The 13,104-nt window shown below is 36.3% G+C and overlaps 1 protein-coding gene across 1 annotated transcript; it reads left to right on the top strand.

The window, feature by feature from the left end:
- Window positions 1–9,861: 9,861 nt before the first annotated feature.
- LOC107751691 (G-protein coupled receptor 20) lies at window positions 9,862–10,893 on the top strand (the record flags this gene model as incomplete). Its single annotated transcript, XM_016567444.1, has 1 exon — window positions 9,862–10,893. A coding segment is annotated over one exon (1,020 nt), but the record flags the coding sequence as incomplete, so codon positions are not given.
- Between the last annotated feature and the right edge of the window lie 2,211 nt (window positions 10,894–13,104).

Here is a 13,104-nt window from a genome sequence, read left to right as displayed (position 1 = left end):
CACTAGCATAAACACATTGCATTACACCAAATACACCAAATACTGTTCTTTTTAGCAACATCATATGACCCCTTTAATGAAGATGTCATTTACACTAGGGGTCCAAAGTTTGGGGTCAGTAAGATTTTTTTTGTGTGTTTTTGAAAGAAGTCACTTCTGCTCACCAAGACTACATACCTTTGATCAAAAAGAATACTGCAAAAACAGTAATATTGTGAAATATTATTAAAATTTAAAATAACTGTTTTCTATGTGAATATATTGTAAAATGTAATTTATTCCTGTGATGCAAAGCTGGTTTTTCAACATCGTTACTACAGTCTTCAGTGTCAACTGATAATTTTGCTGCTCAACAAACATTTCTTATTATCATCAGTGTTGAAAAGAGTTGTGCTGCCGAATATTTTTGTGGAAACTGATACATTTTATTTTTCAGGATTCTTTGATGAACAGAGAGTTCAAAAGAACAGCATTTATTTGAAATAGAAATCTTTGGAACATTATAAATGTCTTTACTGTCACTTTAGATCAATTGAATGCATCCTTGCTGAATAACAGTATTAATTTCCTTAAAAAATCTTACAGACCCTAAACTTTTGAATGGTAATGTACATGCTCGTTATTAGATTTGATGTATTCCTACTTGATATTATGATCATAAATGCGTTTTATGGGCTGATGCTAGAAAGATGGCATATAAGGAAACCAATTGCGATGCTTGCTTTTGTTTTTCAAGCTGTTCACTTGTCAAAAAGAAGCGACCAAATCGCTTCTCAAGGAGGAAGTTGAAAAGGTTGGAGAAAAAACACGAAAGCACTGCCAGGATGTTTTACAGTATTATGTTGTGTTTTTGTTTTATTGACAATTTTTTCATTTATTTGACATGTTTTTTACAAATGTAAATGACACATGCTAAATATAGGTACATGCTACATATAGCTGTATAATCACTGTGTACCTTTATGGAAATTATACAAATGTGTTTTCAGGGCTCGCAACTTGTTTTTGTTAACGCTGCATTCATGTCATGTCAGAGTCACCATAATTTAATTTCAAGATCACAATTATAACATTATGCTCAGAGCTGTTCATTGCTTGAAACTCACATTTTTGCTCATATTGCCAAAACAAATCCAAATACTTCATTACTGACTTCATAACTGCGCCTGATGCTGCCTGACTGCCTTTAACTAGTACTACTATGTTGTTGACAACCTTAAATCATGTTTGTTAGTTCTGCACTTTGACTGCCCTGAAAACAGAAATAAAAACAATGTGGATCACGTTGTAAAGGCTACCGTACAGTTAATATTCTCACATATTTATCATAAATGCGATGGCGCCGCAGACGGCAGCCTTTTTTTGTGGTTTATATTTATGCATGTGTATTTTATTCACATCTCATTTTTATTATCTGTGTGTTGTTGTTGTCTCCGTGTACTGGAAGCTTGTGACACTATAACAAATTCCTTGTATGTGCAAACATACTTGGCAATAAAGCTCTTTCTGATTCTGATTCTGATATTTAACCTACTGTATCATATTTGATCATGAATTTCTAAGGCCTCTAAATCATCAACATGATCAACACCTTGTTGAACATATCTATTACTCTCCTTCTGTCTCTGATTGATAGTTTAGACCTTTTTAGCAAAAGGCTTTTTAGTCTAATTGTACAAACGGTCCACCTGCAGCTCGTTCACGTGTCTTTTTGCTGTCAAATCTTTACTCATTTTAAAAAGTAAACGTAAGAATAACTTTCATATTGTTAGCAATATTTCAAGATGAACACTTACAGGACTGAAGCAACTTAGGTTTGCTTGATTATCATTTATTAGAAAAATCATGTTCAAATATGAGTCAAATATGATCATCAGGCTTTTGAGGAACGTTAATTTGTTCATCTCTCTATCATCATTGTACTGCATTGCATTATGTTTTGATCATAAAACTAAGCATTTAAATCTCATCTTATTAGACAAAGAGATATAGAGCGACAACTGATATTTATATCATTTTATAAAGATCTCATTAATTTACATTACAAGCTATCAGAATTTCATCTTACTTTTTGACATAAATGTCAGCATTGGCACCAAATTGGGCATTTTTGCTCATTTTGGGACTCTGCAATAAATCTGAGCTGTTTTTCTTCCATATTCACACTATTTCATACTATGAAGGGCCATAAAAACCTAATGTATCAAATAAGATACGAAACATATATTCCAATATAATTTGTCTAATGGTTCAATAACTGTTCCAGAAATTGATTTTTCCATTTCCAAAATGGTCAATCATATTAGCAACTGAAAAACTGCTTATTTGCATCCTGTATGATAATACAAGTTAATAAAATATAGTCTAGTAATAATTAAAAGTTTGAGGTGAGACTGTGTTGATGTCCACATCTTCCTCTCTGAGACGAAATTAACCAGGCCTACAGTCAGATATATATGATGATGATTTCCACTCTCACAGGAAGTGCCTTACTCCTACTTTTAGTTGGAGATTGATGGGTTATTCGTTTGAAACAGTTCATGCATTCACGTGTCTGAAGTCTCTGTCAGGTTTAACTTTGGACAGAGTGATGAGTGGAAGAATAAACATCTGTAACGAGGGACGGTTTTTCACTTTTATGGATTTTCATTTTTGGCCGTGTGTTTATGCTGAGACAGTAACTCATCCGTCCCGCGTTAGGAGGGAAAGTGTTTTTCTGAAAATAAGATTTGTTTTTCTAGGAACGTCCTGAAATTAAATATGTTCGAGTAAAATAACAGCAAATCCACTCTTTCATGTGATGGAGTCGATCGCATTTATCAGACATGCAGACCAAACACACGACATTTATGTTTCCTGTTTTGAGCTTCTCCGTGTTGCTAATTTTACATCCATAAAAGCACTTGAGTTTTCTATATTCATCTTCCTGTTTAAATATTAGAAAACCAAAGCAAAAGAATCCAAAAACACTAAAAATCTTCCAAAACAATTTACTCTTATTGAGTAATATCCTGCATACTTAAGCAGGCATACTGTACTGCAGGCATATCTTTGTGACTGTATGTGTTTGCAACAAAGAGCTGTTTCTTAACACTCGTTTATATGAATTTTTTTTAAAATATTTTCTATTAATTAATAGATAGTCACCTTATTTTCTAAAGCGTACCTAGCGCAAAGTTTTTACCGTTTAACTTACTGCACTTAGTCTAGTAAATGAATAACCGTTAGCACAAACTTTGCGCTACAAACCAGTCTGTTTATGATTACGAAATACCCTCTCTGAGACGAAATTAACCAGGCCTACAGTCAGATATATATGATGATGATTTCCACTCTCACAGGAAGTGCCTTACTCCTACTTTTAGTTGGAGATTGATGGGTTATTCGTTTGAAACAGTTCATGCATTCACGTGTCTGAAGTCTCTGTCAGGTTTAACTTTGGACAGAGTGATGAGTGGAAGAATAAACATCTGTAACGAGGGACGGTTTTTCACTTTTATGGATTTTCATTTTTGGCCGTGTGTTTATGCTGAGACAGTAACTCATCCGTCCCGCGTTAGGAGGGAAAGTGTTTTTCTGAAAATAAGATTTGTTTTTCTAGGAACGTCCTGAAATTAAATATGTTCGAGTAAAATAACAGCAGATCCACTCTTTCATGTGATGGAGTCGATCGCATTTATCAGACATGCAGACCAAACACACGACATTTATGTTTCCTGTTTTGAGCTTCTCGTGTTGCTAATTTTACATCCATAAAAGCACTTGAGTTTTCTATATTAATCTTCCTGTTTAAATATTAGAAAACCAAAGCAAAAGAATCCAAAAACACAAAAAATCTTCCAAAACAATTTACTCTTATTGAGTAATATCCTGCATACTTAAGCAGGCATATTGTACTGCAGGCATATCTTTGTGACTGTATGTGTTTGCAACAAAGAGCTGTTTCTTAACACTCATTTATATGACACATTTTTTTGATATTTTCTATTAATTAATAGATAGTCACCTTATTTTCTACAGCGTACCTAGCGCAAAGTTTTTACCGTTTAACTTACTGCACTTAGTCTAGTAAATGAATAACCGTTAGCACAAACTTTGCGCTACAAACCAGTCTGTTTATGATTACGAAATACATGTATAAATAATATTATGGCAAATACCAGTTTGCAATATTAAGCAGCATAACGGACTGTTTTGTACAGGTAAAATAACTGGAAAATGACCTAAAATGACACCGAAAAAAAAAAGTCCAGAAGTCTCGATCTGAATCAAACGATTTGTGATTCACGCTCCGAAGTCCCGATCTGAATCTAATGATTTATTGATTCGCGCTCCGAAGTCCCGATCTGAATCAAACGGTTCATGATTCGTGCTCCGAAGTCCCGATCTGAATCTAACGATTTGTGATTCACGCTCCGAAGTCCCGATCTGAATCTAACGATTTATTGATTCGCGCTCCGAAGTCCCGATCTGAATCAAACGATTTGTGATTCACGCTCCGAAGTCTCGATCTGAATATAACGATTTATTGATTCGCGCTCCGAAGTCCCGATCTGAATCAAGCGGTTCATGATTCGTGCTCCGAAGTCCCGATCTGAATCAAACGGTTCATGATTCGCGCTCTGAATTCCCGATCTGAATCAAACGGTTCATGATTCACGCTCCGAAGTCCCAATCTGAATCAAACGGCTCATGATTCGCGCTCTGAATTCCCAATCTGAATCAAACGGTTCATGATTTCGCGCTCCGAAGTCCCGATCTGAACTCAGATTCGCCTTATTTGTGTGTCATGAGCTCTTTGCTTCAGAGAGAGAGTATTTGATGTAACAGTTTATTTGTTTTTAGCTATTTTATTCTTAGATATTTCTATTTTGTGGTAGTAAATAAAAGATTTTTGTATAACATGCTATAAAAAAAGTTAGAAACGGTCGCATTTAGATATGTATATATGTAATAACAATAAGAGAGTGATGCATGAGTTCACTGATCTTTATTTATTTAGATAGATAGATAGAAACATTTGTGACGTAACGAAGCCTCGTTTGCTGAAATCACGTGACTTTGGCAGGTTGACACGCGCTCCGAACCACTGGTTCGAAACAAATGATTCGCAAATGTTTCGAAGCTTCACGAAGCAGTGCTTTGAAAGCGTCCAGCAGCACTACGCTAAAAAATAAAGTGGATAGTGTCTAGGGTGGGAGACCAGCTAAACCACCTTAGGCTGGTGGGCCAAGCTACTATCATTGCATTATTTGTAAGTGCCGATGGTCTCAATCCAAAACATTTTTCCAGGCAATCCATGTTTTTAACAGGTAAACCACCCGGTAACTTTATCTTGTTTTACAGTGTTCATAATCTCACACATCTGTCGCTGTCGCTCGCTGTAACGGAGTTTTATTAGTTGTTGAAGGACTGAAGTGATTTACAGTCTCTGTGTTTTGTCAAGCTGACGGATGTTTAGACAGTGACTCCATCAGATCTGGACAGCGGTCCTGCACGACGGGTTTAGTCCGAAACAAGACACATCAGCATTACATTTGTTTCCTCACGAACGACTGCATGCTGATTTGCCTTTATCTGCTGTTTAAAGTGTCACCTTGTAAAAATCTGCGCTCTACAAATGTCTATGAGCTTAAAAAATATACTCAATTCATTAAACCTGAAAAGTTTGATAAAAAATAAATTGATCTAATTAAAATTAACATTTGTTTACAGTGTATTTCGTGTTTATTAGTTTTGCAGAATTAGCTCAGCAAGTTAAAATCAAACTTTTAAGTTTGTAAGTGGAAGAAAATGAACATTTGCATGAAAAAAAATCTGACTTTCTTTTAGGTTTATAATTTGCATTGTGACATTATTTTCATTATTTTCATAAGCACATTCACTTACACTTCAATTCTCTGCATGTGAAAAATTGGAGAGAAAAAAATTTTTTTAGTAGTATTTCATAAATTAAGATTAAATATTTAGGTATTAAAATAATTATACATCATGGTAGTGTTTGTTTTACTGAATTAAATTTATGCTGTATTTAATTATTTACGTGTGTGTGTGTGTGTGTGTGTGTGTTGTCTTGCAATTTTAATTTTTTTTAAAAAAGGTGCTTTTCAAAGATATTTGTTTTACATTGATTGATTGATTGATTGATGCTTTACATGCTGTTTTTTTTTCAGGTCTGTTTATGTAGTGTTTCAATACAATAAAATAAGTCTTTTTTTTCAGTTTCCAAACTGATTTAAAGTTGCTGTTTTGTTTGAATTATTTACATTGTCACACCTGCCGTAGTGTTATTCTGCCAAATGAATCCCACATTTCCATTCAACAGTTCATATTTTGAGGCTGTTTCATCATTCTTGTTATTATGTAACATTTCCCTTTGATCTCATTCGAGTCTGTGTTTTTGGTATCGGATCTGTCAGTTCAGATGTGTAGCTTTTGTTGCAGAGTGTTTATGCTAAGAAATAACAAATCCTGATCTGAGAATCCTGCAGGATTTACTGTAATATGGCTGGATCTGGGTTGTGGTTTGTGATGAAGGATGAGGTGCAGGACGTCTCTAATGCAACGTTTCTCTTATGAGCTCCAGCTGGTTCACCGATGGCTTTGATGGTCAGTGTTTGCTCATGTTTGTGTCTGTGAGGTAACGCAGAGGGGGGTCACGACGACGCTCTCAGGGGTGGTCCACCATCACTTACTGCTTTTTAATGGATAAACCTGTTTAAAAAGATGTTTTCAGGTATGCTTCATCTATTTCTCATTTTTAAAAAAGAAAAAAAGGGCCTAATTGTCATGAAAATAATGCCACAATGCAAATATATCATTTATTATTAGTATTTGTATTAGTTAAAAATAAAATAATTTTCAGGCAAAACATAATTTAAACTTTTATAATATATTATATATTTTTAATTATATATATATAATTAAAACTGTCCTCATTTAAAGTGTAAATCTTTATAATATATATTTTTAAAAACTGTTGGAATGTCCCCATAAAACATGGAAACACAACATGCGTGTGTGTGTGTGTGTGTTTTACTCTATACACATTTGTGGTCATTTTTTAAATAGAGATGTTTCATATAATCCACAAAAACTCAGGAGGAAAGGACATTCAGAACTGAATTTATCTAAATATGGACTATGGATGTGCGTTTTGCTATGGCTGATGTCCCAGAGGCCTGTTTACCGGGTGAGCTTTACGGCTCTCGTCCCACAAGACAGATTGCTCTGCAAAGTGACTTTTCAGGGCTTCTGCCCAGAGTTTGGAGGGACTGTTGAGAAGATGAGAACGAGAGGGAAGGGGAGGGTCAACGACGAGAGAAAACCAGCAGGAATGAAAGTCTGTCATTCTTGAGCGAGACTCACGTCACATCAGAGCAACTTCTGGAAAGAGAGCGTCCACTTATGCTTGAGAGGCAAAGAGACACTTCAGACTGCAAGAGGAAAAACATGGACATTACAGCATTTAGAGATGCGGCTTTTCTTTGTCTGCATGAGTGATGGAGATTGTTGAGATTTCAATGAGGCTTCATTTGATTTAAAAACTACGGAAAGAAACCGATATCCACTTGGATCAGCACCGGTGAGACCCTTTTCTTTATTTCCTTATAAATACACATTGTGTTTGAGATGTATTTATAGTTGAATGTTTAACCTCGAACCATTGGATGTTACTTTTATATTTTCCATGGGAAATTACAGTCAGATCCCCCTGCTGACTGAACCATGTGGGAAATACTGAACATAACATGATGTTACACAAGACAGAATTAAATGAACAAACTCCTTGAATGTAAAGATCAGACGGAGTTAAACGACTGAAGTCTGAGCTGATGAAAGAGAATCTGAGATTATTTTACATATTTCATTAAAGCTCTCAAACGCGGTCTGACGTTCAGAAAGAGTCTTGGAGCAGAGAGACATCAGCGAACAGGAGCACAAACTCTCTCACAAAACACAGAAGAATGTTCCATTTTTAGAAAGCTATGGAAAGCTTCATGCAGTGCCCGCTGATGGGCCGGCTCGCTCAGGACTTCATCTGAGAAAGCTCAGCACTGTGAGATATCTGACAGCAACTAATTACAAATGGGCTTTTCACAGTTCAAATTGCAAAACTTAGCTTAATGTATACACTGTTCAAATGTTTTTTTATTATAAAGAAATTAGTTTATTCAGCAAGAAATCTCTAAATTGGAACAATAATAATAAGCAAAATATTTTTAAATATATTACAATTATTTTAAATTGTAATAATATTTCTCAATATTAGTATTTTTTTAAATGTATTTCTGATCAATTAAATGCAGCCTGAGCAGAAGAGACTTCTTTCAAAAACATTAAAAAAAAAATGTTTCCGACCACTAATGTTTGCAAATTGGATTTCATGTTGACTTTAACTGTTTAACTATATATGCAATTTCAAATAGGTAGAGAATAACTGATTTTTTTTTTTTTTTTTTTTTTAAAGGGAAAGATTCTCAGAGTTTTTTTTTTTGAAAAAGTTAGTTTTTTTAAGGATTAATTAAATTTTGCTTAATGTTTTCTTTCAACTGTGATAAATAATTAAATTATTTACCAATTATATGATTTTTATTTGTAAGCCGTAATATGCTTATGTAAGGTCCACGCACTTGGCCCAAGGAAGGTATCCAGTGGTGGATGAAGGTTACTTGCGTGTTCAGTCTTTTCAGCGCGCAGAGTTATTCAATTTAGGTTTAACTCAAATCTGACTCCATTTTATTATCTAATCTGACTCCATTTTAGTATGACCTCGAATTTAGGTTGAAAGGCAAATTGGTTGTTTGTCGGTCTCTAATTATTCTGACATTTGATAATTCTAGTTAACTCTTTACTCTGTATTTTCTCGTTCATTAAGATTCTATGTTATTTAGGATGCCTCACGGCGGCCGCTATGCGTGGGCCCCACGATCACAAATTCGCCAGTTTGATCCTTAGCCAGAGGTTTGTGGCTAATACTATTTAATATACTTTAAACCTTATTCAGAGGTTTGTGGCTAATACTATTTAATATACCTTAAATAGTAGGTCTGTTTAGCCCCCTACAGTTACCCATGTAATGCTCACATTAATCAGCGGTTCTTCTAGAACCCCTTGTCTAGACCCCGATAGTTAGTATAACTACGTACAACTTAATTAACACTCCAAGCATTAATCAGCGGTTTTTCTAGAACCCCTTGTCTAGACCCCGATAGTTAATATAACTACGTACAACTTAATTAACTCTGAAATCATATACATGGTTAACGTAACTGAGTACAACTTAAACTAAGGTCAGTCAGAAATCTATAATCTCACCTGATGCGCCCCATACTTCATCTAATCCTGAGATCTAGTGTGCACTTAACCCTGGTCGCAGATTTACGGAAACATACGCCTTCACTTAATCTACTTGAGAAAATAATTTCAGTTTACAGATCTTCTTTATGCACCAAGAGCTTGTAACACTCCAAAGAGAAAAGAAACATTGAAATCGCATCATATGACCCCTTTAAATGTAGTTTCAAAGTGCGATAATATGTATTGTTTATTATTCTAACCTAATAAATTATTATATTTATATTTTAAATAATTTATAATTATTGTACTTAAGTGCATAATTATTATATTAACTATAATCTTTATTACTGTAATTTTGCTTATGAAAATATGGTTTTGAGTAGTGTGTATGTGTATATATGTGTGTGTGTTTATATTTATATCATAAATACATTTTGTAAATTATTATGTATTTCTTTATAATTATTATATTAATTATTTTATTATAAATCTATTTTCTATGTTCTAGCCATGGAGACCTTCCTCGATGGATATTCAAACATCACATCTGAGTCTCCCGTCAACACCAGCCTCCACCTGCTGGGGGTGCCATACCTGAAGAGGCTGGCGCACCTGTACGAGTCCCTGTACCAGGAGTTCTACGTGCTGTGGATCACGCTGATGGTGGTGAACACGCTCATGTTTGTAGTCGGCGTGGTCCTGAACAGCCTGGCCCTGTACGTGTTCTGCCAGCGCAGCCGCTCTCGGACCACGCCGGCCATTTACACCATAAACTTAGCGGTGGCCGACCTGCTGGTGGCGCTGTCGCTCCCGGCCCGCATTGCGCTCTACCACAGCGGCGGTGACTGCGTGGCTTGTTTCTACATGCACACGTTCAGCTACTTCGTCAACATGTACTGCAGCATTTTGTTTCTCACGAGCATCTGCGTGGATCGCTATATGGCGGTGGTGCGTTCGGCGGGAAGTCGTTGGCGGAGCCCCACGGTTGCGAAAAGCGTGAGCGTTTGCGTCTGGCTGTTCGCCGTCGTAGTCACGTACTCCCTTCAGACATCTGCGCTGGAGTTTAACAGAGCGTCTTGCTGTCGTGCCGCCGTGCTTTTCACCCTCACTGTTCTGGAGTTCGTCCTGCCGCTGCTAGTAATCGCAACGTTTACGATCCGCGTCGCCTGCGCGCTCACGGATGGTCGGCTCATGCCGCAGAGCTTGGGTCGGCGTGCGCGTGCCGTCCGGCTGCTCGTTGCTGTGCTGCTGGTGTTCACCGTGTGCTTCACGCCGTATCACGTGCGCGAGGCCGTGGTGTATTTCCAGCTAGGGGGCAGCAGAGAGCAGCATGTGGTGGCATATCACGTGACCATCACGCTCAGCAGTCTGAACAGCTGCCTGGATCCTGTGGTTTACTGCTTTGTGCCTGATAGTTTCCGCTCTGCATTGCGGAGAGTACAGAAGAAGAGATTCAGAGAGCTTCCGATGGCCATCAAGGGAAACAGGGGCAGCAAAGCTGCAGGAACCCCGAGCGCCATCGCGTACAGCGTCGCAACGCTCACACCCTACATACTGCCAGCCAGAGACATTCCCACCTGAAATGAAACATTCACAGCCATGGAAATCTTTAGCAATCAGAAATTAGTTTCATCCTTTAAAGTGCCCCTATTATGCCATTTTTAAGGTTCCCAATATTGTTTGGGGAGTCTCCTACAATAGGTTTATATGAATGCAAGGTCAAAAAACGCTTTCGTTTTCTTAAAATATGCATGTAATATCACATCCTTTTCCAACGATTCTCAAACGATTCAGTCTCTCTTTCCGTGAGCCTTCTCTGCTCTGATTGGTCAGATGGTCCGATACGCTCTCATTGCCATAGTTCCGTATTTTGAACACTCGATGGAAAATATAAACCTCTATTATTTATCATACTTACAGATTGTAATTCAGTGGAGCCAGCTGGTCCAAATAAACTGGGTACTGATTCATCTTTCAAGAGCAAGTACTTGTGAACTCCCCGAGATTAGAGGTCAGTAAAATGACGGGAACGCAAAAAAAAAATTGGGGATGTACTGCTGTGGTACAGTAGAAAAATGAATTTTAACCACTGATTATTTGCAGCCTCGTCTTTCGGAAGGGAAAATAAAACAAATTTACTTTCATGGCGTAGGACACAGCGTCTTCTCGACACGAACAAGCTACAGTGTTTGAGGGCGGGTCAAGTTGTTTGCGGCCGGACAACATAGAACATAGGTGGGCATTATGCAAATGTGTTACCCTGTGACGTGTAGCTGTCACGGAAGTGGGATTCAAATTACTGACGACTCGTTTAGGCTGTTCAGAGTCGATTCTTTCTTTTGGGAGACAATAACTTTAATTATTGTGCACTTTCGTCTTTACAACTTTGCAGATTGTTTACATTCACATACAGCTACATTACAGACTGCATGAAACGCAATATTTGAAATGGCATAATAGGGGCACTTTAAGAAAGAAAAATCACACTCCTTAAAATAAAGGTTCTTTATGGGTATTTATGGTTCACTGAGAGCAAATGGAGACTCTAGATCAATGTTTCTCAACCAGGGACTGGACCCACTAAAAGGTCTCAAGATGATTTAAAATAAGACACAACAAGCTATATTTTTATTATTTTAATTAGTTCCCTCAACAACTGGTATTTTATTTAAAAATCAGCATTCGGTCTTGGAAAACCTCCATATATTTAAAAATGTTTAAGTTTTAAAAGTGATTTTAAAAAAAAAGTATTTATTTATTTATTCATTTTTAAGACCTGGAAAAGTGATGGAAATTTTTATAATAGAAATTTTACTACTTATGTCAATAAAAATTGCTACTTGAGTAAAAAAAAAAAGTAAAAATAGAAAATAAATTCAAATTCATTGTAAACGCAAGTGTAATTAATTAAATAATTAATTAAATGTAATTGAATTAAATTCATAAATGATCATAATTGTTTAATTTGCATAAAATAGTTTATGTAAATAATTGTTTTTTTGTAATGGTTTATGTAAAAAATAAACATTTTTAAAAATGATTAGCAAAAAAAAGATTTCTGCAGAAGTACCAGTCAGAAATATCTTGAGGAGCCTTCAAATATGATCTTTGACAAAGGCGGGCCGTGGAGTCAAAGAGGTTGATAAACACTGCTCTAAAGTGTCCAAAGAGATTTCAAATATTTCTCATCAAATTTTTCCAAATTCAAACTATACCTTTGTATTGTCACTTTATGTCAACTATGACTCATTTGTCTCTATTTTAGGAGAAATACAGTATTAACTGAGAACCCTTCTGAGTATGGAAGAGAAACCTTGGAGCACTAAAATGATGCTCTGACATTTTTCCTAAATAAAATGTATGTCATCAGACAGAAATGCATATATGGGGAAGTGACGTGGTCCGAGCCGCTGGTCTACATACCGTTTTAATGGCAGTTGTTTGTTATATGGGCTCCCATACCGTACACGGAGCTCTCATACAGGCGGTTTATTTTGCTCCACTTGTGATTTAATGGAGGTGTTGGCTCATGTGTTTATGTGTGAAGACCACACTGAGTCCATGACACACTTACAGAGACCTGCACGAGCTGGAAACCACTTTTACACATAAACATCTTTACAACTGAAGATAAACCTCTTTTTATGATCTGTTTAAACCACTTGTGGATTTCTGTCAAAACAAATGGGTCCAATGTCTGTCCAGAAACTGTTTATTCTCCTAATTTAATTATTGTAATTATAATTATTTTATTTAGCTCCAAAGTCGTTTATTCTCCTTAAAAAAAAAAAACCCATATATATA

The sequence above is a fragment of the Sinocyclocheilus rhinocerous genome, unplaced genomic scaffold, assembly GCF_001515625.1.
Source record: "Sinocyclocheilus rhinocerous isolate Xijiao unplaced genomic scaffold, SAMN03320098_v1.1 scaffold422, whole genome shotgun sequence".
In the NCBI taxonomy this organism is placed as follows: domain Eukaryota; kingdom Metazoa; phylum Chordata; class Actinopteri; order Cypriniformes; family Cyprinidae; genus Sinocyclocheilus; species Sinocyclocheilus rhinocerous.
The sequence above is the reverse complement of the archived record's forward strand: the minus strand, read 5'-3'. Positions and strand labels throughout refer to the sequence as shown.